The sequence below is a fragment of the Impatiens glandulifera genome, chromosome 9 (assembly GCF_907164915.1).
Source record: "Impatiens glandulifera chromosome 9, dImpGla2.1, whole genome shotgun sequence".
NCBI classification, from domain to species: Eukaryota; Viridiplantae; Streptophyta; class Magnoliopsida; order Ericales; family Balsaminaceae; genus Impatiens; species Impatiens glandulifera.
The window spans coordinates 23,074,216-23,102,183 of NC_061870.1; the positions used below are offsets into that span (position 1 = coordinate 23,074,216).

The following is a 27,968-nucleotide window of genomic DNA, read 5'->3' on the forward strand; positions in this document are numbered from 1 at the left end:
GGGAAGTTAGGGAGTTAGTTAGAATGCGTGAAATCTATCAAAAGAACAAGGGGGACAACTCGGGTTACAATGGTCTCTTGCACCCGTTACCCATTCCTAATGGACTTTGGGAATCAATCTCCATAGATTTCATTTAAAGTTTATCTAAATCTAAAGGGAAGACAATGATTTTTGTAGTCGTAGATAAATTGTCAAAGATGGATCATTTTATGGCATTGGCAGAGATCTTTATGGCCAACGTCTTCAAGCTCCATGGCATGCCTTTATCCATTATCAGTGATAGGGACAAGATCTTCCTAAGTTCTTTTTTGGCGAGAGTTTTTGAAGCTCCAAGGGGTGCAACAATCACTCTCAACCGCTTACCACCCACAAATAGATGGTCAAATAGAGGTGGTGAATAGATGTTTAGGCACTTACTTGCGTTGTATGGCGGGTCAATGTCCACACGAATGGGTCCAATGGCTTCCTTTAATTGAGTGATGGTACAACATTAATTTCCATTTAGCTACCATATGACTCTATTTGAAGTTGTCTATGGGCGTAAACCACTGATCCATGTTCCGTACTTGGCAGGGGATTCAAATGTGGAAGTTGTGGACCATGCCATATTATTGCGAGAGACCACACTATAGTTGCAACGAGCTCAAAATCGAATGAAAAAATCACAAGACAAGTACATGATGGATGCTACAATGGACATTGGGGACTAAGTCCTAGTGAAACTGCAATCTTATCGCCAATTGTCTGTGCGCAAACGAACTCACAAACTTTCACCATAGTACTTTGGTCCCTTTCAAGTCATGGAACAAGTGGGTGTAGTGACTTATCGTTTAGCATTGGGAGAAGGAGCTAAAATACATAATGTTTTTCATATCTCCCAATTGAAACGCTACCAAGGCACACCCGAAGTTATTGAAGTTATTCCTCTCATAGACAAGCATAACCATATACCATTGGTGATACGAGATTAAAGAAATGTGTTGGTTAATGGGAGGCGCCAACACCATATACTAGTTTAGTGGGCTAACAAGGCATTGGAAGACAGTTCGTGGGAAGAAGTTGATGCTCTTCAAATTCATTACCCAAAAGTTCTTTCCAATTGAGGAATACAAAGGAAACGCTCCATTCGACGAGGACGTCAAACATTTAAAAGGGGAATATTGATGCAAAGGATAACTGGTCGAATGGCTAGAAAAGCGACACGTGGATACTGAAGACGAAACCATGATAAATAATTTTTCTGTTTTTAAAATTTTCTAATTTCGTCCTTGAACTCTTGTTTAATTTCTATTTGAACACCTATTTTTCTTTTGTCCGTAATGTAGTCTAGCGCCAAATAACAATTACTCGTTGAAGGAATTTTAGGGTATATATTGAGATTTCCTTTCCGTTGAAAAGATAATATGAAATGAATGGGCTAGGTTCAATTTCTAATCTCTCATCTCCCTCTTTAGTATAATATTTTTTTTGTCTAACAACCTTCTCCTCTCTCTTCTTACTATGAATCACATCATGATTTTTGAATTTTATATATTTTTGGAGATTTTCTTAATATAAATAAAAAAAGAAAAGAAAATATAAACAAAACATAAAGGTCCTCAAAAATATATTTTTGAATTTTTGTTGAAAATAATATTTTTTATGTTTTATATATATTTAATTTTTTAGAAGTTAATTAAAGTATTTAATTGTAACATGTAAAAACTGGAAAACAAACTGTTTTTAACCAACTGGCGGGTGATTCAAAAAGTGGAGTGGGTCAATATAAGTCAAAGTGTGAAAGTACAACTAAGTTGGTTTAAGGGTTATTTATTAATAAAAACAAACCCTTGGCACATAGTTCAAAGTGCAGGCACTAGGAGTATAAGGTGGAGAGGGTGGGTTTAGAGCATGTCCAGTCCACGAGACCTCTGCCCATTTATTTTGTCAAATCATTTTTCTATCTCAGCTGAAAGCGGGCACATGTTGTACTTGGGCAAAACACTGCAATGCTTGCCCTTTTCTCTGAATAATTAAAATGTTATTTTTATTTGATACTATTTTAAATATTATAAAATTATATTTTTAAAATTATTATAAAATTATATTTTTTAAAATAATAAAATATAAAATATTTTTATAATTTAAAATATATTATAATATTAAAACATTACAAGAATAATGCAAGTACAATAAAATACATAAAATTTTAAACTTTTTGACGGACATTATGGAATTGTGAAATATGCTCCACCAAATCGGTTTGTAATTGACGATATTTTTGTCTGTCACGAATTTGAATATTTTTTTCGATATAATTCTCATACGGAGCAAAAGATTCCTTGCCCAAATATGGTTGTGTTAATCCGTTTGTCGTGTCATCATAAGATGGTAGCGGACCAAATGGAGTAGCATATGTGTCTCTCTCATCCTCGACAATCATGTTGTGAAGTATAATGCATGCTCTCATTATTTTTGCTAGATCTCCTTTATTCCACAATCGTGCAGGACCATGTACAATTGCAAAATGAGATTGCAACACACCAAATGCTCGTTCAACGTCTTTTCTTTGATCCTCTTTATATATAGAAAATAATTTTCTTTTTTCACCTTGTGGACGTGAAATTGTTTTGACGAATGTGGGCCATTCAGGATATATTCCATCAATTAAATAGTACCCCAAGTTATAGTTGTTACCATTCACCATGTAGTTTATTTCTGGAGCACGACCTTCTAGTACTTCATCGAATAAAGGTGACTGTTCTAATACATTTATGTCATTGTTAGAATTGACAATTCCAAAAAATGCATGCCATATCCATAGATCGGACGATGCAACTGCTTCAAGTAGGAGTGTTGGTACCCCTTTGTGACCACTCAAAAACATCCATTTCCATGCTTTTGGGCAATTTTTCCACTGCCAATGCATACAGTCAATACTACCTAACATACCGGGAAAACCGCGAGCATCCCCCATTTGTAATAGACGTTGTACATCATTCAAGTTTGGTTTTCGTGAGTATTCACTTTCGAATACCAAAACCACATCAGTGACAAACTTTTTCAAACATTCAATCGCGGTGGACACACCAATTCGCACATAATCATCAACAACATCGACAGATACTCCATAAGCCAACATACGCATGGCTGCAGTGCATTTTTGTAGAGGCGATAATCCGTTCCTTCCCAATGCATCAACCATTTGTTGGAAATATGGATCAAAATTTGAAAGAGCTTCCACAATACGAAGAAAAATATGTCTTCCCATTCGAAACCTCCTTCGGAATGTCTCTAGAGTATACACTGAATTTTCAAAAAAAAATCTCTCACTAGACGTTCATGGCCTGCTTCACGGTTTCTATATATCGTCCTCCGAGGCGTTGATGAAATGCCTTCTCCGTAAAGTTGATTAAAGAGAATAAGTCGACGTTCTTCAAGAGAATCATTGAAGAAAAACTCTCTAAACTCCTTTGATACATTATAATTGTTATCCATATTTGATGGTTTTGAAAAACTTGCAAATAAGATCGCTACAAGTATGATCTTATATAGAGATTGAAATGAATGTATTCTAACGACAATATTATAACGGCTATATTCCAACGACAATATTCTAATAAAAATATTACATCATAAAAACTGAAAATGACATACATAAATAAAATAACAATGATTACATTCAACGACTAAGATCTCCTTTTAGCAATTTGTTCAAGCAATGAAGCGTGAATCTTACGTTGAGTCTCGTTCATCACATTAGTGTCGGCCATAATAAACTTCATGTCCAACTCTTGTTGTTTAAGTTCCAAATCCTTTTGTTGGTTCTTATTAAATTCATCCATCAGAGATAACTTCCTGCATGCAACAACTTTTATTTCTTCGTATTCTTCAACTGCCTTTATTTTTTCCTTTCTCTTTCCCTTTCTCTTAGCTGCTTTTGTACCTTGGGGACGAACTGGAGATTCCACACCATCATTGGTGTCTGTTGGTGTATCATTGTTAGTTGACGATGAATAAGCTCTAGTACCACTTAATTTAGTTCTCTTTGTACTCCCACTATTTGTTGAAGGGGTTCTCCACTTTGGGTGTCTCCGTAGCTCACCCCAATGCGTAACGAGTCCTATAGAGTTCATGAGCTGACTCTATTATGTTGTCCAGATTTGAACCACTCCCAATTCTTCGTTCAGCTTGCTCATAGCACGATCCATATTTCTGAGCTCCTTCATTGATTCGTTGTCATCTTCTCCTTATAGCCACAACACCTCTTTTGATAAGACCGGGAATACTATCTTCGCAATATTGATGAATTCGTTTCTAGAATGCTTCGCCTTTTTGGTCGGTACCAATCTGAGAATCGATCGATACATTTAACCAAGCACTAATTAAGAGTTTATCTTCTTACCAATTCCACTAAACATTGTTTTCTCGTATATTTTCAACTTCCACAAAATCGTCGTTCAAATCTAAAACATTTCTACTATCAAAGTATTAAAGGTAGAAAATTGGAAATGTGGAGATTCTTCAAAATTTGTAGGCGTTTGATTGTTTCCGACTTGTGAAAATGGTGTTGAAAAATTTTGATCGTACATAAATGGATACGTTTGAGAATTTTGAGAATACGAAAATAAATTATTTGAAAATAGAAATGGAAAATTGGAAGCTTGAGAATTGAAATTTGGATTTTGTAAGTTCGAAAATTGACTGGGATTCATTTTTCTAGATTGACTATATTTTTGTAGAAAAAATAAAATGTAGAATGAACAAATTTTACTCAATATTTATAGTACTAAATTATATTGCCATTACAATTTATAACGGATATAATTTATAACGGATATAAAATATGTTAATGCAATTACCGGCCCTTTTACACGCTGTCCGATGCGGACACAGGTCATGCGCTGCATATGCTCTTAATTCCTTACAAACCCCTTTTTATATGTGAGGCAAAACAAACCTCAACATTCTTTTTCTTTATCATTCAGTCAGCCAAGAAATCAACATTTCAGAAATCTGTTTTTCATCTTTTACCTATTTTCAATCACTCCATATTTCCTATTCATTCATAAATCTTAACACCAAAATTAAATACATCTTAGCACACACAATTCAAACATCATAATCATAAATATCTTAATATACAAACCTATTTTTTTTCTAGAATGTCAAGAAAATTCCATTTTGCCTTTCTCTGAGGGTTTTTGCTCTCCTTAAAAATGATTTTTGTACTAGTGAAGGACAAATATGACTAAACTAAATCAGGAGATTGAAATATGAAAGAAAAAAACATGAGCATAATATTTTCATCCAACTCTATCTTTTAAAATTCTGAATTTTACATCTAGAATCAAGCGAAATTGGAAGTTAGTAAAGCTTTCAAGCAATGCCAAGAGGATGTCCCGACTGATTCTGTATCAAATAGGGACTTCGAGTTCTAACGCTCAAAAGACTACACCCAGTTCCTCTCCCTTTCAATCTTCAAAATCAAAGTCCCCATTTCTTATGTCATAGCATTTCCTTTTAATCTATACCTCCAAAAAAGTACAATGTCCATTTGATTAGGAAAATCAAATGTTATTTTATCATTTTTCCAAAAGAGATCATTCTCACACACAATCAAAATAATGAGCTTGAACATTAAAAACAGAAATTGTCTAATGAATCAAATCAAACAGATTCTATAAATTGACATATTCTATTATTTTTCAAATATGTAAAGCACTCTCAACGCGCAAGCAGAATAAAACAACTATATCTAACATAAAGACAAATCTTACATTAGACTAATCCAAAGTCAAAGACCCGCAACTAGGGTGTTCATCGGTTTGGTTTTCGAGTTATTGGAGTTTCTCGGTTCGGTTTCTTCAAAAAAAATAATAGACAATTAGAAAACAAAACCGAATTCAAATAAATACTAATAAAACTGAACCGAATTTAAATTTGATATTTTTTTCGAATTCGAACCGAATTAATTTTTTTTCTTTTATTGTTAAATCTTGAATTCTAATTATTATAATTTAAAACAAAATTTTAATTAAGATGTTGAACGGAGGAGATAGATGTTGAATGACGGACATAGATCTTGAATTCGAAATAGGTGTTGAACGACGGGGATAGATCAATATTTAAGAGTCTTGACAAAGAAGAAGCTAAGAGATAACGATGTTAGATAGATAAAAACATGTACATCCAAATAAAATGAAACTAAATTTTTAATAATTCAAACTTGGTTCATATTAGATAGATCGAAACCGAACTAAATTCGAATTTGAATTTGGTTCTAATAAAACAATGTAGATCGAAACCGAACTAAAAGCTCTTACATATAAGAATAAAGATAAAATAATGGGGTAATTCCTAGAGAATTAGGTTAAGAGAACAGAGATATGGAGGTTAAAGAGATTATTTAATTAGGTTAGAGAATAGAAATAGATTAGATTTAAAGAATATATATGAGATGAGTAACTGAAATGAAAGAGGAATTAGATAGATCAAAACAATATACATCCAAATGAAATGAAACTGGATTTCGAATAATTCGAACTCGGTTCATATTAGATAGATCGAAACCGAAACCGAACCGAATTGAATTTGATATTCTCAGTTGCTACCTTCCTCTTTCATCTCTATTCTTATATGAACTGTGTTCCAATTTTAGATCGAAATAAATTCAAATTTGGTGAATTCGAATTCGGTCGGATATTCAGTTCAGACCAATTATTGAACACATACCCGCAACACTAAATTTCCAACAAAAACAGACATTTTGTTTCTAATTCGTCTTAATCATCACAAAGGCCAAATATGACTAAACTAAATAAGGAGATTGAAATATGAAAGAATAAAGACTTGAGAATAATATTTTCATCTCTAAAATTCTAAATTTTACATCTAGAATCAAACGAAATTGGAAGTTAGTAAATCTTACAAGTTATGCCAAGAAGATGTCCCGGCTGATTTTGTATTAAATAGGGACTTCGAGTTCCAGTGCTCAAAAGACTACCCTTAGTTCCTCTTTTTGAGCTCCCTTTTGTTCTTCCTCTCACTTTCAATCTTCAAAATCAAAGTCCCATTTTCTTCTGTCATAGTATTTCCTTTTAATCTATCCCTCCAAAAAAGTAACATGGTCATCTGATTAGAAAAATCAAATGTTATTTTATCCCTTTTCCAAAAGATATCATTTTTAACACACAAGCTATTTTAATAAGCTTGAACATCAAAATAAAATTGTTTAATGAATCAAAACAAACCGATTCTATAAATAGACATATTCGATTACTTTTCAAATATGCAAATCATTTTCAACACACAAGTAGAATAAAACAATTATATCTAACACAAAGACAAATCTTACATCAGACAAATCCAAAGTCGAAGACCCACAACTAAGGGTGTTCATCGGTCTGGTTTTTGGGTTATTTGAATTCCTCAGATCGGTTTGTTCAAAAAAAAGTTAGTCAATTAGAAAATAAAACCAAATTCTAATAAATTCTAATAAAATCGAACCGAATTCAAATTTCGAATAACTCTAATTTGAACTAAATTCGATTTTTTTTTTATTTTATTGTTAAATCTTGAATTCTAATTATTCTAATTACAAACAAAATTTTAATTAAGATGTTGAATGGAGGAGATAGATGTTGAACATCGGACATATATATTGAATTCAAAATAGGTATCGAACGTCAGAGATATTTCAAGATTTAAGAGTCTTGACAAAGAAGAAGCTAAGAGATAACAATATTAAATAGATCGAAACAATGTGCATCCAAATGAAATGAAACGAAACTGAATTTTGAATAATTCGAACTCGGTTCATATTAGATAGATCGAAACCAAACTAAACTGAATTTGAATTTGAAATTTGGTTATAATAAAGCAATGTAGATCGAAACTGAATTAAAGGCTCTTTTATATGAGAATAGAGATGAAAGAAGGAGGTAACGATTGGAGGATTAGGTTAAGTGAATACAGAGATATAGAGGTTAAAAAGATTATTTGATTATGTTAGAGAATAGAAAGGGATTAGATTTAAAGAATATATATGAGGTGAGCGACTAAAATGAAAGAGTAACTAGATAGATCGAAACAATGTACATCCAGATGAAATGAAACCGAATTTCGAATAATTCTAACTCGGTTCATATTAGATAGATCGAAACCGAACTGAATTCGAATTTGATATTCTCAGTCGCTACCTCCCTCTTTCATTTCTATTCTTATATGAACTGAGTTCCAATTTTAGATCGAAATAAATTCAAATTTGGTGAATTCGAATTCGTTCAGATATTCGGTTCAGACCAATATTGAACACACATAACCGCAACACTAAATTTCAAACAAAATCAGGTATTTTGTTTCAAATTCATCTTAATTATCACAAAGGACAAATATGACTAAACTAAATTAGGAGATTGATATATGAAAGAATAAAAACATGAGCATAATATTTACATCCAACTAGATCTTCTAAAATTTTGAATTTTACATCTAGAATCAAACGAAATTAGAAGTTAGTAAAGCTTACAAGTGATGCCAAGAAGATGTCCTGATTGATTCTGTATCAAATAGGGACTTCGAGTTCCGATGCTCAAAAGACTCCCACAATTCCTCCTTTTGAGCTCCCTTTTGTTCTTCCTCTCCCTTTCAATCTTCAAAACCAAAGTCTCACTTTCTTTTGTCATAGCCTTTCCTTTTAATCTATCCCTCCAAAAAAGCAGCATGGCCATTTGTTTAGGCAAATCAAATATTATTATCCTTTTTCTAAAAGAGATCCTTAGAGTTATGATCGGAAGCATTAGGAGAGGGAAGAGAGCAGACGAAGACAAAATGGGAAATGGGCACGCCTTCCTTGTGTTGCTTGAGTCTGAGCGTTTGTCAAGTCACAAATTCTTCAGTGATCCTTTGGTTGTTGGAGCATTGTGCTTCCGTGTGGGGAGTTTCGCATGCATTTCTCTCATCTAGCCTCTTCCCCAAATCGCCAGGCAAAAATCGTTAGGCATGAATCGCCGCTCCATCCCCCCTCTCTTTTATCTCTTTCTTTCCTCCATGGGTCTAGATGGTTTGGTCACGTCCAGATATATCCCCTTTAGAGATAAGGGTTTGTTTGGTCTTGGTGGTCAAGGAGTTGTTGCACCTTGGGTCTTGTTTGGAATCTATCATCTTTTTTTCACCTACAAAACAAAACACAAGACACAAATCAATTAAAAAAAGTTAACATTAATATTTAACACATCTAACTCAGTTAAATTATTTGTGTCTTTTTTATTTCATTAAAATAAATTCAAATTTTAATTAAAAAAACTTATGGTGTAAAATGTGGGTGTCTATAAGGTTGATTTGATTCAATAAAAGTTGTTATAACGGGCTCTTCAAACGTCGACTTGGAACTAAGGACGTCTTGGGCTCGGACCTAATATGGGTGTCTTTTGTATGCATTCAATTATCGTGGAAGATGTGTTGTTTTATGGAAAGAGTTTAAAATAACGTTTATCATGTCAATTGATAAACGTATTAGACCCTTAGTCGAGGAAGGAATACGACAACTCGTTGATGGTCATACAGTTAATATTGAAAACCCACATGCTGTTGCGCCCGAACACAACATAAGATTGTCTGTAGATAGAGATGGTACATGGATTCGATTATATAGAATGACAACAAATATGTGGAATCAAGACCTTCTTAGTCAGGTCGGTAATGATCTTGAGGCATTTATTGAACACAACGAGAAAATTCAATTAGTATAGGAGAACATTTGAGTTAGAATTAGGGTGCATCATTTTGATCCACATAAAGTGTTGAAAGGCCCTAAATCTATTTGTGTTGATAACAGGAAACATGTATATAAAGTGATGGCGTGACATAAACATCTTATTGTCGTGTCTTCTTCACCGGGATCCTCTTCATCGTCAAATTTGCATATGTCAGAGGCGTCGACTTTGGTTAGGTTAATGAGAGAGTCAATAAATGGTAAAAAAATAGAAATGTGAGGTGACCCTAACTTTTTAATACTTTTTAATTTCATTTATTATTTTCTTCTCTAATTATTAAAAAATAGGCAAAACTTATATCTATTCACTCGTTTTATCCATAATTTTTCTGTTATTTTCTTAAGCCCACTCTAACTCAAATTTTTGGATCCCTCTCTAATCACAAAGTTAAAATTTCAATTAAAACACTTAGATGAAAGTAAAAATTATGGCCATGCGATATCATTCTATTTTACTACATTCAAACAAACAAAAAAACACATAATAATATTATATATTGGTCACACCAAAGTAGCTCAATGGTAAGAGTCGACTTAAGATACCAGAATGTCACGAGTTCGATTCTAACCTAAAGCAATTTAAATGAAAGCAGAAGACTATGACAGTGAAGTGTCATGTTAGTTCTTCTTAATTCAAAAAAATAAAATATTATATACTGGTTCAAAAAAATAAAATATTATATTCTGGTAAATAGTATATCAATATTTTATTTTAAAATTGAGTTGATAAAGTGGGTAAACTATTGAATTAAGTAATTACTTTTAAAATACGCGATTCGAACGGTGGTCTGACCGCGAAACGGTTAGATGAACGGTCCGACTTTTAGCTTCAATATGGTTACATTTTGAACCGATCAAAATCCGGTCTGACCGGACGATTCGACTGAAAATCTGAATGGAAAATTTCAAGTTCGAAAGGTTATCTCCTACCTGATGCATTTCTCTTTTTCTCCCCCGATAGCTATGGCCGTTTGCAGCTCCAGTCCAATTGGTTTCAAATAAGGCAGTCAAAGTCAACAATGGATTCGATTAGTGATGAGTTAATGTGAGAAAAAAAAATAAGAGATGTAAAAAATATATTAATAATTAATAATAGCTATAAACCAGTAGAGAAAAAATGTAATATTTGAATTAAAATAAATACTTTATTTTGGGTTGTTAATTGTCACTCAGATTTGTAATCTAGATAATTTTTTATTTTTTTCATCCTTACCCGTGGTTTGTTTTTAAGAATCAAACAATTAAGACTTAATAGTTATAAAAATAAAAATATGTTGACGGAAAAAAACATCCCAACTAATAACCAACTAATAACTGATACAATATTCAAAACATTGATAATCATCCTAGTGGCTGGTTAGTTTATACATTCTAAAAATCAATCATAGAATTAGATCTTGATTTGAAGAAAAGAAATTAAAAACATATTTTTAAGTATTTAGTAACGTCTTGAATCTAGTCTTGACCAAAAGTCAAAATTGATATGGGTGTGAGATGAAATACATAAATATTTAATAACGCCTATATAAAACTTCACTCTAACTATTTCTAAAGACCAATTAAAAAAGAAAATCTTATTTTTGTCCTCATAAAATTGAATATTGATATAATGAGATTAATTTATTTTTTAATTTTAGAAATAGTTATATTATCAGAGAGGAGTGATAGAGGGAGAGAATTTGGTGAAGGAATGACGTGTCATTGGAAAATGTAAAAGTGGGAGGAAAAAGAGAAAAGAGAGAAATTATTTGATTTTTTTCATTCTCTCACCAAATTTCCTCACCAAATTCTCTTTCCTAATCATTTCTCATTACCAAAAGTCTCCTCTCACAATTGATCATATTTTATTGTATAAAATTGTTATTTGAATTTAATTTAGTCTAATTTATGAATTAAAATCATTAAAACTTATAAATATCCAAATTAAATCAAGGGTTTGCTTTCATAGTTGCCAAAAGAAGAAAACCCTTGATCTGGTTTTAGAGAGGCGAAGGCGATGTTAAGAAGAAGGCCAAGCAAGATCGAACTTACAATCGAAGAGAAAAAGGAATTTGAATCTCACAAACGCTCCGCCGCAATCGCCGAATCCACCGCCGCCGCTTCTCTCCTTCAACACTTATCATCTCAGTCCTCTTCTAAAGACAAATCCCAGCGAATCGGCATTTCTTCATAAAACAAGATCTCTATCAATGGAGATTGAAGTCAAACTCCGTTTACCTAATTCCGCTTCCCATAACAAGGTTTTCTCAATCCTATCTCCTTTTCATCTCCGTACTCACCGTCAGTACAACACTTTCTTTGATGGATCATCGAAGGAGCTTTCTTCTCAACGGGCTATCCTCCGTCTCCGTTTCTACGACGGAGATTCCAAATGTGTTGTCTGTCTCAAAGGCAAGGCTGTTATAGTTGACGGTGTTAGTAGGGTTGAAGAGGATGAGGAGGAAATTGATCCATTGATTGGCCGTGAATGTGTTGAAGATCCATCGAAACTTGGATCAATTGATTCGAGAATCCTGAGGAGGGCGAAGGATGAATTTGGTGTATCTGATGTTGGGTTTGTTTGTTTGGGAGGTTTTCATAACGTGAGACAAGTGTTTGAGTGGAATGGTTTGGTATTGGAGTTGGATGAAACTAGTTATGAATTTGGGACTTGTTATGAGATTGAATGTGAAAGTTTGGAACCTGAGAAGGCGAAGAAGATGATTGAGGATTTACTGAAGGAGAATGGGATTGATTATTCATATTCAGAAGTTTCAAAGTTTGCTATTTTTCGATCTGGAAAGTTGCCAGTGTAAGTTTTATAATATGCTTTAATTTCATCTTTGTTGCTTGAATAATAATGTTATGACATTGAGGAATCTGTACTGTTCTTATCAAGAGCTTAGTTTCTTGATCAAACACTTATATATGTATGCTTTAAATATCAAAGAAAAGCTCTCATCTTGATGACAATTCATTTCTTCATATCACCATTATCTTCTACATTTCTCCACTTGCAGGAATTCTATAATATTAAATTGTACCATTTGAAAACTGTTTTTTTTAGAAATGTTGGTGTTTATATCATTATAGGGATAACAATTATAATCCTCCCCGCCATTTTTTCGATCCATGGGGTGAGAATGATATTTATGTCATTTTCGATATATTGGGTGAGGATGGTATTTGTGTCATTTTCGATCAATGGGGGAGGGGTGAAGATGGTATTTGTGTCAGTTTCGATCCATGGGGAGGGGTGAAGATGGTATTTGTATCAGTTTCAATCCATGGGGGAGGGGTGAGGATGATATTTGTATCATCGATCCATGGGGAGGATGGTATTTGTGTCATTTTTTATCCACGCGGAGGATGGTATTTGTGTCATTTTTTATCCATGGGAGAGCTGAGGGGATGGTATTTGTATCATTTTCAATCCATGGTATGAGATGGTATTTATGTCCCAATCTCACCTTCAACTAGAATGACATCTTAAAGTAACAGAAACATTGGCTAGAATTCAAAACCTAAGAGCTCTTTGGAATGGTTGGGTGTTGTGCTTTTGATTGAGAAAAAAAAGAGGGTAAAAGTTTTGTATGAGAAAGATAACAAGATTCTCATTTTGCACAAATACAAACAAAACAAAGTCTAAAATGCAGACAACATAAGTTAAAAGAAATGCAGAGAACAAATGAGAAGAGATCTAACCAGTCAAACAAAGACAAGAAGAAGATGATAGATAAATAGTATCTCTAATTTCTTCCTACTCTAAAAGTCAAAACAGCCATAATAGAGATATATAAGAAAGAAGAACAATCTTTCTCTTCACTTCCTCTTCTTAGCAGCTGGTTGGTCCTCTTCATCTTCCTCATCTTCATCTTCTTCCTCATCATCATCATCTCCTTCATCATCTTCATCTCCTTCATCATCATCCTCGTCTTCATCATCATCACTACCCCCTTTACCATTAGCCTTAGCATCTTCTTCCGGGTTCCCTTCTTCATCGTCGTCATCATCTTCTTCTCCACCTGAGAAATCTTCATCCTCATCATCATCATCGGCAGCAGCATCCTGTTCATCATCATCATCCTCTCCATCATCATTCTCAGAATCACTAGCATCTTTGTTTTCAAGTTCAGGTTGTTCCTTTCTCTTAAGTTGATCTAATGGGAACCTGAAATATAACTTGACAAAGATTAGATCAAGCAAAAAAGAAACTTCTTATGAACTCATTTCTTTACCTCTTATCAATCCCAGTAAATCTTGGAGACTCATCGTTCAAACTGGTTAGAGATCCAGTCTGTGAAATGTCAGACACAACATTACAGCATCAAAAAATGAACCAAATTTGCAGAAATCTAAACTTCCAGAAGACAACAAATAGAACAGTGGTGACTGGTAAGAACCAACTTCCATATTTTCAGGAAAACCCTAAAGATTCCAGCTTGTTTAAAGATTGATTCTAGAGAATGAAAAGAGTATTATTTAGTTACCTTCTTCTGCACAAGGAGGTAAGCGAAACAGCACCTCTGAGCAGCCAATAAAACCTCCATGGCCAGAGCTTCCACTACAGAGAAGACCATCGTTCTCTCCATGGAAGCCAAGTCAGCATAAAACCCACCAACCTCCATTTCCCACCCAATATTGGTCAAAGAAGACAGAGAGTGGAAGAGAAAGAGAAAAGGAGTAATTTGAGAGAGAAAGAAAGAGAAAATAGAAAGAGAGAGAAGTTAGGGTTGGGTTTGGTTCTTGGACAAAACCTGGACTAAAGAACTTAGGGTTGGGTTTGAAAAAAATATATATGGAGGCCTTATGAAAAAAATTGTGATTAAGAATTATTTGACCAAAATATAATGGGGGTTAAATGAGACTAAACATATAAGTTAAAATTAAAATGGTATATACTAGAGCTTATCTATTTGAATGCTTTAAAAATATTTACTCTAATTAGAAAATATTAAATGATTGGATTTAAGTGAATTATTTAGTTTAAATTCAAATATATCCTAATCAACATTTTATTTAATTTTTCATTAAATTATTAACTAAAATTTCAATAATTTGTTCTAATATTAAGAATATTTTGATAAAGTAATTTATTTTATTCACAAAATAAGGATTTCACCCTCCCATTCCCAAAAATAAATAATAATGAAAATATAGATTATTTTAAAATAAACCCAGATCAAACAAGCCCTATATATTTCATGTAAATGTTATTTAAATGTTATTTAAATGTGAGTAGATTGATGTAATGTAACATACTGATGCGGTGCGAGTCGAAGAGGCGTTTATGCGAAAGTTGCAGCATCCGAAAATATCTCGCAAGTGTCAGATTTCGACGATTGCCTAGTGTTTTTCGGGCGGAAACGTGGTGCTATGAAGAAGTCATGGCTTTGCCATGAGGTATGATGGTTTAAGGCCATCTGACGACGTTTAGGGGCTCAAAATCGCATTTTTATTAGTTTCGGGTGTTTTTTGCAATTTATTAAAAGTTGTTTATTTCTTTTGCAAGCTAGGGTTTGAGTATTTAAAAGAATCTTAAAACACTTTGTGATGGGAAGATTATTAATCAGAAAACGAGGTTTCCTCAATATCTATCAACTTTCGGTATTCGTAAGAATCAACGAATCTTGATAAAGGTTCATCCTAGCCACGCACGCTGCATCAGTTGGTATCAGTTTCCAGTCGACTCTGAGGTATGCCGCCCCGAAGACAGTCGCGCAACCCTACCCCTGGTGTTGATGATGGTGACCTTGCTGAGTTGCGACGTGAAAACGCTGAGTTTCGCCGTGATAACGACGATTTGAGGCGGCAGGTTGAATGGTTGACGCAACGGATGGATGCATCTATGCACATGCACCACCCTGAAGATGATGTTACGGTGACAGATGAAAACCCTCTCGGTGGTCTTCGGAATCGATCCCCTGAACGCCCCAATCATCGCTGGGAGCAGGCTTTCAGGGTGGACATCCCTAAGTTCGATGGTAGTTTACCACCGGAAGAGTTTATTGATTGGCTTTCTCAGGTTGAAGAGATTCTGGATTTCAAGGAAGTTCCTGCAGATCGTCGTGTACCCCTTGTTACGATCCGCTTACATGATCGTGCACAAGCATGGTGGCAGCAGTTGAAACAGACACGTGTTCGTCTAGGTAAGGCAAAGCTCACGAATTGGGACAAATTCAGGAAGCATATTAGGGCTGCGTTTCTACCATATAATTACGAACGTAACCTGTACCAGCGGTTCCAGAATCTTCGTCAGGGTTCTCGTTCCGTGGATGACTATTCCACTGAGTTTTACACCTTTGTGGCTCGTGTTGACCTGTTTGAGTCCCCTCTCCAGTTGGTTTCTCGCTATATTGGTGGCCTTCGCCTCCAGTTGCAGGATATTTTGAATATGTTTGATCCCTTGACTGTTTCTGAGGCACATCAGCGTGCTTCACAGGCTGAGAAACAGCTAGCCAGGCGCGGTTCGGGTAGCTTTGGAAAACAGGGTGTCCCCACTAGTGGCATTGGTTCTTCTTCCCAGCCGGCCCATCCCACCCCAGCCCCCCCTCGCGGCACTACAGCCCCCCCGCAGGGACGTCCCGGTGGCTTGCGTTGTTTCAATTGTGGTGAAGTTGGCCATCGCCAAGCAGAGTGTCGCAACCCAAAGTCCACCAATCGTGGTCTTTTTACTGAGGTGGATGATCCTGACTCTGCTCTTCCTTCAGATTCAGCCCCAGTGTATGATGTTTATGATGATGAGGCAGCGGAGGAGTATGTTTCTGGTGATGTTGGCCCCCTTTTGGTGATTCTTCGATCATGTTTAACCCCTCGTGCTCCTGACAACGAGTGGTTACGCAATAATCTGTTCCATTCCACTTGTACCATCGGTGGCAAAGTTTGCACCTTCATCATTGATGCTGGGAGTTGTGAGAATGTGATTTCTGAGGTTGCAGTTTCGAAGCTGGGTCTGTCCACTGAACCTCACCCCAAGCCTTATCGCCTGTCCTGGCTGAGTCAAGGTACGGATGTTACAGTTTCCAAGCGCGTACTTGTTAATTTTTCCATTGGTTCCCATTATCGTGATGCTGTATATTGTGATGTGGTTCCTATGGATGCTTGTCACCTTTTACTTGGTCGCCCTTGGCAGTTTGATCATTCTGTTATACATGATGGGCGTGCTAATACCTACACGTTCTTATTTCATGGTACCAAGATTGTGTTGATGCCAAATCAGCCCAAGAAGGGTGCTGCCCCCACTCATCATGCGTCTCCCCCTGCCACCTTGTTGTCTCGGGGTCTTTTTCAGACCGCCATGGTCGAATCTGGCATGGTGTTTGCTCTATTTTGTTCGCTGATTACCTGTGGTGCTAGTTCTGAGGTGCCTATTCTAGTGCAGCCGCTGTTACAGGAGTTTGCAGATGTTTTTCCTGAGAATCTGCCTTGTGTCTTGCCTCCTTTGCGTGATACCCAGCATCACATTGACTTGGTTCCAGGTGCTGCCCTACCCAACCGTCCTCATTACCGCATGAGTCCCAAAGAACATGAAGAGTTGCGTAGACAGGTGGAGGACTTGCTGGCTAATGGACACATTCGAGAGAGCCTTAGTCCCTGTGCTGTCCCGGCCCTTCTTACCCCAAAAAAGGATGGGTCTTGGCGTATGTGCATTGATAGTCGTGCTATCAACAAGATTACAGTGCGTTATCGGTTTCCTATTCCCCGGTTGGATGACTTGTTGGATCAGTTGGGTGGTGCTTCTGTGTTTAGCAAACTGGATCTCAAGAAAGAAGGCCATGTTGGGCGTGATCGTACCTTCCAGCTTCTTGCAGCTTCTTATTTCTGGCCTTCGATGCGCAAAGAGGTGGGGCGTTTTGTTGCTCGTTGTCGTGTTTGTCAGTTGGCTAAGGGCGCTTCGACTAATGCCGGGTTATACTTGCCTCTGCCTATTCCCACTCAACCATGGTCTGATGTCAGTATGGATTTTGTCCTTGGGCTGTCACGTACCCAGCGTGGTTCTGATTCGATTTTTGTGGTGGTTGACCGATTCTCGAAGATGGTTCATTTCATTCCCTGCAAGAAAACCTCTGATGCTGTGGCTGTTGCACAGCTTTATTTCAGGGATGTGTATCGCCTTCATGGACTTCCTGCCTCCATAGTTTCTGATCGGGACACTCGCTTTGTGAGTCACTTTTGGAGGAGTCTTTGGCGTTTGGTTAATACTCAGCTGAATTTTAGCAGTGCCTATCACCCGCAAACTGATGGCCAAACTGAAGTTGTTAATAGGTCTTTGGGGAACCTTCTGCGCAGTTTAGTTGGGGATCATCCTAAGGCTTGGGATCTGAAGCTGCCTCAGGCCGAGTTTGCTCACAATCATGCTGTTAATCGCTCCACTGGTTTCAGTCCTTTCCATGTGATTTACGGGCTGTCTCCGCGTGCTCCTCTTGATTTGTTAGCGCTGCCCAGCAAGGTCCGTCCTCATTCCACTACTGCGGATTTTGTTGGTCAGTTGGCTCAGGTTCATCAGACCACTCATGACCGCTTGGTTGCTGCTACTGCCAAGTACAAGGAGAAGGCTGATTCGAGAAGGCGTGCTGTTGATTTTGAAGTTGGTGACTTTGTGTGGGCTATTCTGACTAAGGATCGTTTTCCAGCTCATGAATATAGAAGCTTGCTGCTAAGAAGATTGGTCCTGTTGAGATTGTGGAGAAGATCAACCCCAATGCTTATCGTTTACGCCTTCCCAGCCATGTGCGTACCTCTGATGTGTTCAATGTGAAGCATCTTGCTCCTTTTGTGGGTGAGTCTTCTTCTGATGAGGATGATGCGGTTCCAGATTCGAGGACGAATCTTTTCTACCCTGGGGGGAATGATGCGGTGCGAGTCGAATAGGCGTTTATGCGAAAGTTGCAGCATCCGAAAATATCTCGCAAGTGTCAGATTTCGACGATTGCCTAGTGTTTTTCGGGCGGAAACGTGGTGCTATGAAGAAGTCATGGCTTTGCCATGAGGTATGATGGTTTAAGGCCATCTGACGACGTTTAGGGGCTCAAAATCGCATTTTTATTAGTTTCGGGTGTTTTTTGCAATTTATTAAAAGTTGTTTATTTCTTTTGCAAGTTAGGGTTTGAGTATTTAAAAGAATCTTAAAACACTTTGTGATGGGAAGATTATTAATCAGAAAACGAGGTTTCCTCAATATCTATCAACTTTCGGTATTCGTAAGAATCAACGAATCTTGATAAAGGTTCATCCTAGCCACGCACGCTGCATCACATACATATCTACTCATTGACCACAGAAAAAAATAATAATGTATCAGTTCAAATAGTTTTATATAAAGAGATATATATGTAAAAATAATTATAAACAAAACAAAAATTCAAATAACTCAGAAAAAAAAAACTTTCACAAAAAAAAAATTCCAAGAAATAATAGAGAGATGAAAGACAATGTAATGTCAATTAAATAAAAAGTTGGGGGCAAATGAGTTCAAAAGAAAAAAAAGTAAAAATAAACTAAATGAAGGACAATAAAAAAAAATTACAAATGAGAATTGAGAATTAAAGTGCAATAAAATCAATGGTGATGGTGACTTTTTCGTAAGCGATGTTCCAAATTTGACAAATTAACCAATTATTCTCGCCTGTGGGAATACGCTTTCACGCTCGGATCAAGGAGTTGTCGTCGGTGATGATATTGTTTCAGACTATATTCGCACTATTGCAGACTCTTGAGAAGGCTCTAGCGTTCCTCTCCATCCAAATATAATAAACAATGTTGGCAAATAACACTTGAAGTTATTGGAGCTGAAGTCGTTGCCCTTGGTCTTGATGATGGAGAGGTCCTTAATGTCAGTCCATTCATTGATGCGTAAAATATGCGTCAAAGCAAAGAGACAAAAGTTCCCAAGGAGGTGTTTAATGAACTTCTCATTTCTCAAGCAAAGAAGACAATTAGGATCTGGGATGCTCATGTACTTATTAATCCAATCAAGGGTATTGAGGGTATTGAGTCTCTCGCGGAAGGCAAGCCATAAAATGAATTGGTGTTTGGGGATCACTTTGGTAGACCACACTAAGTGGGACCATGAGACAACATCCCCATGATCACGGACACAATCCCAAGTAGACCCCGAGTCGAACTTGTCATTGTTCTCGACACTCTAAACACAAGAATTTTCTTGGTTATTCAGATGAAAGTGTGTCAAGGATTCTTGCACATTCTGAAATAGTCCTTAGAAGGTTGTTCCAATCGCCGCTCTTGACTTGTTGAACTATGGTCAATTGACATTCCCGCCTAATTTGAGTGATGGAGAAGACACCGTTATGAAGGATGAGTCTGTTTTCGAACTTGGGGTCATGTCAGAATAGAGTATCATTACCGTTACAATTTGAATGTTGATCATCTTCATTCTGATATTGCATGTCCAGATGCTGATGTCTTTTCTGATGAACCTCAAGTGTACCCATATGTCCCACAACTAGTCCTATTTTTTTCCAACGCCTAAAAGTGCCTATAGTTGAGAGTTTTGTTCTATGAGACATTATGATTAACGTCGATTCCACCTTCGTCTTTGTGCTTACATGTGTCCGTCCATTTGATCTTTTTTCCACTATGCCCTTGAGTCCCCAAATGAAATTTCTCATAAGATGATCCAGTTTTTTCATGACTTTCTTCAGGAGGACGATCTGCTGCGCTCATTATCCGATAAGGCCCATAGAGACTCTAGTGACTAGCTCAATGTGACCTACATAAGAAAGTATTTTAGTAGCTCATCCTATAATAATATTCTTTACCTTTTCAATTAGAGGTCGATAGTGCGAGATCTGAAGCTGTTTAGAGAAGAGATGGATGTCCAGGTATTGGACAGGGAGCGATCCTTCTTCAATGTCCATTGGACAGGGAGCGATCCTTCTTCAATGTCCATGATCCTGAATATGCTGACTTTGGTTTCCTCTTTGACGTCGTCATAGAAAGCAAGGTTTTTGCCCTAATTAATGCTGAGACCTATAACACTAGAAAAAATTGTGAGAGTCTTTTTGATAGTTCTAACGGAGTCAGCGTCAGGATGAAGAGATCGTCTGTAAAATATATATGAGCGATAGATTTTTGCTTGCAATAAGGGTGGTGAGTGAAAGAGCGGTAATTTATGAGCATTTTAAGAATGCACTCAAAGACCTCAATAATATGAGCAAAATGGTAAGAGGAGGGGGAATCCCCTTGCCTAATCCCATTTTCCTTTTTGAAAACCCGTCATGGATACCGTTTACGCTCACAATAAAGTGAGAGATAGAGACACGCTACATAATTCAGTCAATAAAGATACAAGGGAAAATAGAGGCGGTTAAAAATTTGTATATAGCACTCCATTTGATGGAGTCAAAAGTCTTTTAGATGTCCACCTTAAAAGGCACACTCAGTGAGATGGATTTCCTGTTGTAAACTTTAAGAAGACCCTAAATGAGTAAGATGTTACGGGAGATAGACTTGTCAGGGATTAAAGTTAATTGTCCAGGACTGATGAGTTTTGAGATAACAGTTTTAAAACATTTAGCAATGATTTTTATAAGTGATATTGCAGTAGGAAATGGGATGGAAATCTTGAATCATTTCAGGAGAAGGTTTCTTTGGAATCAGGTTGAGGAAAGTTACATTTCATTGTTTAAGCATCTTGCGGTTCCAAAAGAACTTACTAATAGCCTCACAAACATTTTGTTCGACGATGTTTCAGTTGTCCTTGAAAAAGTGGCGTTGAATCCATCAGGCCTAGGGCTTTTGTCACATTTAATGCTAAAAAGAGTGTCTCTAATATCGTCGGCACTAACAATCTCAATAAGCTTACTACTGTCAGCACTGTTGGCTGTCTTGATGACGATCTGGTGAAGGAAGCTTAAGTTATTTGAGGGATCATTTCTGGTACCGATGAAGCCACGATAAAAGTTAATTGCCTCCAAGTGCACATGTTTCTGCCCCTGGGCCGTGCTCCTGTCACTAGCTTGAGACGAATGACACTGTTACGGAAGTTTATACCGGAGCATTTCCGATAGAAGAAGGTTGTGTTTTGTCGCCAAGCGAGAGCCAGTTTTGCCTTGATTTATGGCAGGTGAAGCTTTCCTCGTATGAACTGAGATTGCAGAATTCTGTGAGGGCCTCCTTTTTTTCGTCGTACCATTGGCTCGTTGTGGCGGAGGTGGCTGTTCTAGCTAACTTTCATCTTTGACTTGGCTTCAAGGACTCGGGGAAAATGTTACTGTACCGTTTCCTGTCAAGTTTTTGGAGTTTGGTTTTGAGGAGGACAAACTTTTGGTTGACTTGGTACATTACCCTAAATCGTTCGGTACAAACGTTTTTGACAATGTCACTAAAATTGTTATTTTTCATCTAAAAATTTAAGAACTTAAAGTGACGTTTAGTTTTTTCCTTTTTATCCCAAGAAAGCATAATGGGGCAGTGGTCGGAGATACCAAAACTGAGAACTTGGATGTGGGTTTTAGGGAATTGGTTGGCCCAAGTTTCATTGATTAACCCCTATCGATTCAGCTCTTTCTCATGTGGTCGTTACCACGCGTGAATGACCAGGTGAAGAAATTTCCAGAGTAGGCTGGTTTGATGCAACCCAAATCGCGGATATAATTGTTGAAGTCGAGCATACCCTAGGAGAGCTCAAAAATCGGGATTCTTTCGTTGACTTGTCTAGTGACGTTGAAATCGTTCAAAATGGTCCAAGACTTGTTGTCATCGATGTGGTTTTTAAGGTTGTTCCAGAGTGTTCTTTTGTTACCATCTAAATTGTCACCGTATACGCCCGCAATGTTGAGAAGACTGAGCATTTTCTTGAGTTTGACTTCGACCATGATGACTTGGGGGCTGTTATAGGTTTGTTTTACATCTAAAATGTTGGAGTCCCAACTGACCCAAATTCAACCGGTTGTTGGAGTTGTGAATGAATTTCCAAACGTCCGCGAAGCACCGTGAACCAATGTTCTCAGCATTAATCCGCTTGACTTTGATCTCGAGAATTCCAATAATTGTGATTTGCTTTTTCAATGATTCTCCTGATTTTCTTGCTCTTAAGCGGGGGTCGTTGATACCTTTGATGTTCTAGGTTGTGATTATCATTAAAGGCTGTTTAAGTCAGGTTTTGACTACCCTCTTTTTTCTAGCTTCTGGTTTTCTTCCTTTTGTCTTTTATTTAACTTGTGATGTTTTTGGTTTTGCTGAGTTTGCTTCGGTGATGGTAGGGTGATCGGTGTTGCAACCCTTTATATTGTAGGACGATTGGATTATGAGGCTGTTGTGTCGATGGTGTTGCATGCTTCTCCGAGATATGGTGATGGTTATTTACACTAAAAATGACTTATACAAAATGATGGTCTTGCTGGTCTAAACCAAGCAATTATCCCGATGCCCTTACCAAATAAAGAGTAACTCTAGATCCAAGAGTCATCAAAATTGAGACAAATAGTATTCGAACAACCGACATAATATCACTCAGAAAAGAAATCCTCAACAACAAAAACATGTACAGCTAAACATGCATCAAACAATCTGAAAGAAGAAGAGAGAAATCAACTCTAAGAACATGAACAAACTCAAGACAAAGCAACAGCAAATAAGCAAGTTCATAATTTAGACAATTTAATAATATCTTCATACTAAAGAGAGATTAGAAGGTTTCATGAAAATAAGGTCTTAACAACTGTATACTTACAGTTCCTAATAAAGCAAATGATTCTTAGTTACAACATGAAACCTCTTAATTTTTCTCTCCAGAGGTAGAAGAAGACAACAAAGCCAAATACTCACTGATAGCTTCACCTTCCTTGGTGAATTCTATGTCATAATCCGAAAACGGATCAACCCTCTGAAGTTCTTCAGTCAGCTCATCTTCCATCTCCACATCTCGTTCATAGATTTCATCCTTAAAATCCTCAATTGCGCTTCCCATAGCATCTTCATTGTTAGCCGTAACTGAATTCTCAATACCATCATCCTGCATTCCAGATTCTCCAGCTACTGGAACACTAGTAGTCGAAACACTAGTAGTTGAATCACTAGTAGTTGCATTATTCACATTCTCTGCACGAGATCGCTGTCTCTTCCTTTTCCTTGATTCAACATCGATCTGAAAATATGAAAATATATAAAGGAGAAATTCACAAATGAATCTGTTTTTTTATCTGAAATATATGATCTGTATACCTGTATGACAGCGTTAGTTTCTGGACTTGTTAAGTCATCTAAAGCTTTTTGGAAATCATTCTCATTCCTCCTAAGTGCTTCAGCAGCTATCACTTTCTCAAACCCGAGAAAAGACAGCTCGGTCAAACTCTTCATGTCGACAGCTTTCTTGAGCTTTGTTGTTCCATATCGTTTTTGCTCCCTACAAAAGTTATTATTATAAGAAGAAGAAGAATGATAAAACCAATTACTGAAAGTATTCCTATTACTTAATCTCATCCCTCCTTTGAATATCCTCATCACGTTTCCTTTCCACTTTCGCTTTATCCTCAATCAAAAAGTTGACAGCAGACTGAATGTTTTGATTGCTCATTCGCAAAGCCCTTTTAGAATCGCGTTCCTTATAACCCATGCTTATGAGAAGCGACAATGCTTCATCAGATACCTGAAGCTGAAATCATATGCAAATTTCAAATTTCTTTAGTTCAACTCCTTCTAATTTGGAATTTAACAAAAATAAATAAAAGCCCGACCCGGAGAAATTTAGCTTGAGCAGAATTTAGGGATTTCCGTGACTTCTCTAGCTGACCACTATGGTATGCCACTATTCCTTCCAATAGCTCCATCCTCAAGTGTCTAGAAAGAAACCAAACTGTTTTATGAGATTTATTATAATTATTCGACAATAAAATGATTACAGATACTAACAATGCTGTCTCTGGATTGCAATCTCCTTGGATGAGTTTGAGGCGACTCGACTCCTTACCATGTGACCTCTCAATCCCTTCTCTAGCCTTAGAAAGACGCAAACCAGCATCCGCAAGCAAAGTTATATCTTGAAGCATTAAGTAGCACCAGACAATATCTAATTGCAATATTGGGACATTATCAATCATCTGTATACAAAAGAAATCAATTTCAAAGGCATATATAAGATGGATATTATGAATGATGGGAGATTGGAATCAAAATTCACTCACCTGAATGACCTTATGATTTGAAAGAGAGAAAGATTCCTACAAAAAATCAAATTGAACACCATCATCAACAAATGATTCATCACGAATTCTTATATCTTCACTAACAAATTACCTCTCCCATGATCAGCACCTCAAGTGCATCACTATACTTTTGTTTTCGAATCAAAGTCTTTGCCTTTTGATGAAGCATAAGTCCCATCATTATAGCACTGCCAAAATAACCAAAAGTAAGTGGATGCAACAATGGAAAATTGCAGCAACACCCATTACACATACCGCTGATCTGTCTCAGATCCCAATTGCACTTTTTCTCCACTTTGATTTTCAAGTTCCATATTGAAGTCTTCAAATGGTAACGATCCATCAGCATGTCTCTTGGCAAGTGAATCTGCAGCAGCTCTGTTTTGTTTTCATTCAAAATGGGTATCATCATCAGGAAGATCAAAACTTTTGTTCATCAATCTTTTTAAACAGGTTACATTCAAATCACTCAAACCCAAATAATCCATGTAAAAATTCTGAAACAGATATATCTCAAAACCCACTAAGGATATGATAAAATGGAACATATTTTCTTTAACCATCATCTATATAGAGAAAATTGAAAATAACTTACTTGATTCGAGAAAGCCTTTTAGACCTGTCTTCCTCAGCCATCATTTCATTATTCAGAGCCTTACCCTTATCGGCAGAGACACGAGTGGCGAGTATCTTTGCATTGTTTTTAACCCCAATTTGGATAAGCTTATCGGTGCCATCGCCGTCTTTCAGAACCTTCCCTGCGCATATAAGGTTAATGGAGTCAGGGGAGCAGTCGGATCGCTTGGCGACTTCTGCCCTCAACATGGATACAGTCCAATCTTCCAATTCCAATTCTAAAACGCCCGTCCACGCTCCGGCGATCTTCAGTTTCGACATCGATGATCGATTGATAGCTATAGAAGAAGAGTGATTTGCTTGCTATATAGACTCTTGAGCAAGTCTTATTTTAAGTCTTTTTCAGAGGATAAAATAAAATAATTATACAAGGCAGAATCGTGAAATGGGGAAAATTTGATTTTGTTTTATTTCATAAATAAATAAATAAATTAACAAAATATTTATGTAATTAATTTAATAATTAAATTTAAAATATTATAATTTAATATATATATATATAATAGTGATAAATAATTAAATTCTTATTTTTTATTTAAAAAATTAAATTGACTTAATAATATTAAAATTTCAATTATTCAGTATGAAAATTTAATACATTTCATTATAATTATCTATTAATATAATAATTTTTCTTATACCAAAATTTTATATACGGCATATCATATGAATAAAAAATTATGATATATTATGTTCACTCACTCCGTTTTGGTTTTGATTTTGGAATAGATAGTAAACACTTTTAATCCACTAAAATTCGTTAGTTAAATTAGTGATAAATAATAAATTAATTATTTTTAAATTTTTAATAATAAAACTAGCTTATTCCATTTGAAACAAAAAATTCCAAAACTCAATTTTACAATTTCTGTCATCAATTATTTTTGAGTGGCTTTGGACTACTAAAATGGATTGGTGTTGAATGTTGAAGCTTGGAGTGTTTCTCAAGTTTATATCAACTTTATAATTATTTCAAAAGTTTTATATATCTCACTTATTTTATTTTTATTTAAACAAAAAACTATGTTTTCTACTAATAAAATAATAATAAATGTTAACGTGGATATTATATTACAACATCTTGACTTTTCAGGATTTGTTTTTAGTTTTAGAAAAAAAATTCTTTAATAAAAATAAAAATTAAATTAAATTTATTTAAGATAAATTATTAAAATGTTTTTATATTTAAAATTTAAATTTAATAACAGAATAAATTTATTTTTATTAATAAATTAAGTAATTTTATATTATATAATCTGCATTAATATGTAATGATATTAATTTTAAAATGATTTGATTTAGTCTATATAATCCTATTTTTACTACTTTTCTAACTTAAATTTCTTTATTTGCAATACATTTAAGAAAATTAACTTTTTATTTTTTTCATATAGTCCTTATTTATAGTAAAAATATAATTAAAGAAAAAAATTCACTTAGATATAATTATATAATTAGCTCACTAAGATGTATCATTAAAGACGACAGAGATAAGAGTTAGGTGGGCTTAATCCCATGCCTTTTTTTTACATTATATATATATATAATTAAATAAATTCAGAAATCTAACTTCCTCTAATTAATTCTTCATTTTTTATAGTTCCTTTATAAGCTAATTTCCCTTGATTCCTTTTATATATATATATATATATATATATATATATATATATATATATATATATATATATATAACATTGATTCCTAACTAAATAATATATATAATTATTTTATTTCACTATTTTCATATCCTACTCATTATTTACATCTAAATTAATAATATTTATTTTCTAATTTTCAATATGTAAAATTTCTTATAATTGATTTTAGGTAGGTTTGAATGTATGATTTTGAGAATTTACCAGTTAGTATCAATTTATTTTTTTTATATTTTTATCATCTAATTGTTTGATGAAAATGTTTACATAGTTTGTTTTCTTTAGTTTTGTAATTATTAATTCCAATTATTCAATAAAATACTTACTTAATTTGAATAATTGAATTTATCTTAAATTTTAATATAAACATAATTTGAGAGTTAAATAGTCAATAGTCAATGATTTATTTAAATTATATTTTATAATAAATTATATATAAGTATATAAAAATGGAACATCAATCTTCTGGAAAAAAAAATTGATATCTTTATTTTTGAGAGATCATCAAATTAGTGAAAACTCTACTTCTATCGAACTTTAAAATTCAAAATCAATCTAGTGAAAATCCTCAAATTTCTCCTCTAACAACTAACATCGTACTAGTGAAACAACAAAATTATTTCGATGTTATAAACTTGATATAATGTAAACTTTGAAAATTTTTACATTTTTTTAGTTCTATCAACAATCTATCAAGAACGGACGATAAATTTTTTTTACTATTGAGCAAGAATTTTTTACAATAAAGAAGTGAATACGAAATTTCATAATAAAATGGAT

General features: G+C 35.2%; 4 protein-coding genes and 1 pseudogene across 4 annotated transcripts; 1 reads left to right on the plus strand and 4 right to left on the minus strand.

Moving 5' to 3' along the window:
• Positions 1 to 202: 202 nt before the first annotated feature.
• Positions 203 to 3,477, minus strand: LOC124916034 (annotated as a pseudogene).
• A 191-nt stretch (positions 3,478 to 3,668) lies between these two features.
• LOC124916035 (glutathione S-transferase T2-like) lies at positions 3,669 to 4,115 on the minus strand. Its single transcript, XM_047456770.1, has one exon. It carries the CDS (start codon positions 4,113 to 4,115, stop codon positions 3,669 to 3,671), a length of 447 nt encoding a protein of 148 aa, XP_047312726.1.
• Positions 4,116 to 11,713: 7,598 nt separating this feature from the next.
• Positions 11,714 to 12,718, plus strand: LOC124914740 (triphosphate tunnel metalloenzyme 3). Its single transcript, XM_047455342.1, has one exon. It carries the CDS (start codon positions 11,944 to 11,946, stop codon positions 12,547 to 12,549), a length of 606 nt encoding a protein of 201 aa, XP_047311298.1. The 5' UTR covers positions 11,714 to 11,943; the 3' UTR covers positions 12,550 to 12,718.
• A 609-nt stretch (positions 12,719 to 13,327) lies between these two features.
• On the minus strand, positions 13,328 to 14,465 carry LOC124915094 (prostatic spermine-binding protein-like). The gene is made up of 3 exons (XM_047455747.1): positions 14,224 to 14,465; positions 13,972 to 14,030; positions 13,328 to 13,904 (listed from the first exon to the last, which is right to left on the minus strand). The coding sequence occupies exons 1-3, from the start codon at positions 14,359 to 14,361 to the stop codon at positions 13,556 to 13,558; spliced, it is 546 nt and encodes a 181-aa protein (XP_047311703.1). The 5' UTR covers positions 14,362 to 14,465; the 3' UTR covers positions 13,328 to 13,555.
• Positions 14,466 to 23,324: 8,859 nt separating this feature from the next.
• On the minus strand, positions 23,325 to 25,844 carry LOC124914089 (NEDD8 ultimate buster 1). The gene is made up of 9 exons (XM_047454568.1): positions 25,493 to 25,844; positions 25,153 to 25,275; positions 24,989 to 25,085; positions 24,877 to 24,912; positions 24,605 to 24,792; positions 24,430 to 24,532; positions 24,166 to 24,347; positions 23,918 to 24,098; positions 23,325 to 23,840 (listed from the first exon to the last, which is right to left on the minus strand). Exons 1-9 carry the CDS (start codon positions 25,792 to 25,794, stop codon positions 23,472 to 23,474), a joined length of 1,581 nt encoding a protein of 526 aa, XP_047310524.1. The 5' UTR covers positions 25,795 to 25,844; the 3' UTR covers positions 23,325 to 23,471.
• Between the last annotated feature and the right edge of the window lie 2,124 nt (positions 25,845 to 27,968).

Bases quoted from the DNA above. Each gene is read 5' to 3' on its own strand.
- LOC124916035 (XM_047456770.1), bottom strand. From the start codon at position 4,115: ATGAACTCTATAGGACTCGTTACGCATTGGGGTGAGCTACGGAGACAC.
- LOC124914740 (XM_047455342.1), top strand. From the start codon at position 11,944: ATGGAGATTGAAGTCAAACTCCGTTTACCTAATTCCGCTTCCCATAAC.
- LOC124915094 (XM_047455747.1), bottom strand. From the start codon at position 14,361: ATGGAGGTTGGTGGGTTTTATGCTGACTTGGCTTCCATGGAGAGAACG. The intron at 14,031-14,223 runs GTAACTAAATAA...GACATTTCACAG, and splicing joins ACCTCCTTGTGCAGAAGAAG to ACTGGATCTCTAACCAGTTT. The intron at 13,905-13,971 runs GTAAAGAAATGA...GTTATATTTCAG, and splicing joins TTTACTGGGATTGATAAGAG to GTTCCCATTAGATCAACTTA.
- LOC124914089 (XM_047454568.1), bottom strand. From the start codon at position 25,794: ATGTCGAAACTGAAGATCGCCGGAGCGTGGACGGGCGTTTTAGAATTG. The intron at 25,276-25,492 runs GTAAGTTATTTT...AAAACAAAACAG, and splicing joins AAAAGGCTTTCTCGAATCAA to AGCTGCTGCAGATTCACTTG. The intron at 23,841-23,917 runs GTATACAGATCA...TCATATTTTCAG, and splicing joins AAACTAACGCTGTCATACAG to ATCGATGTTGAATCAAGGAA.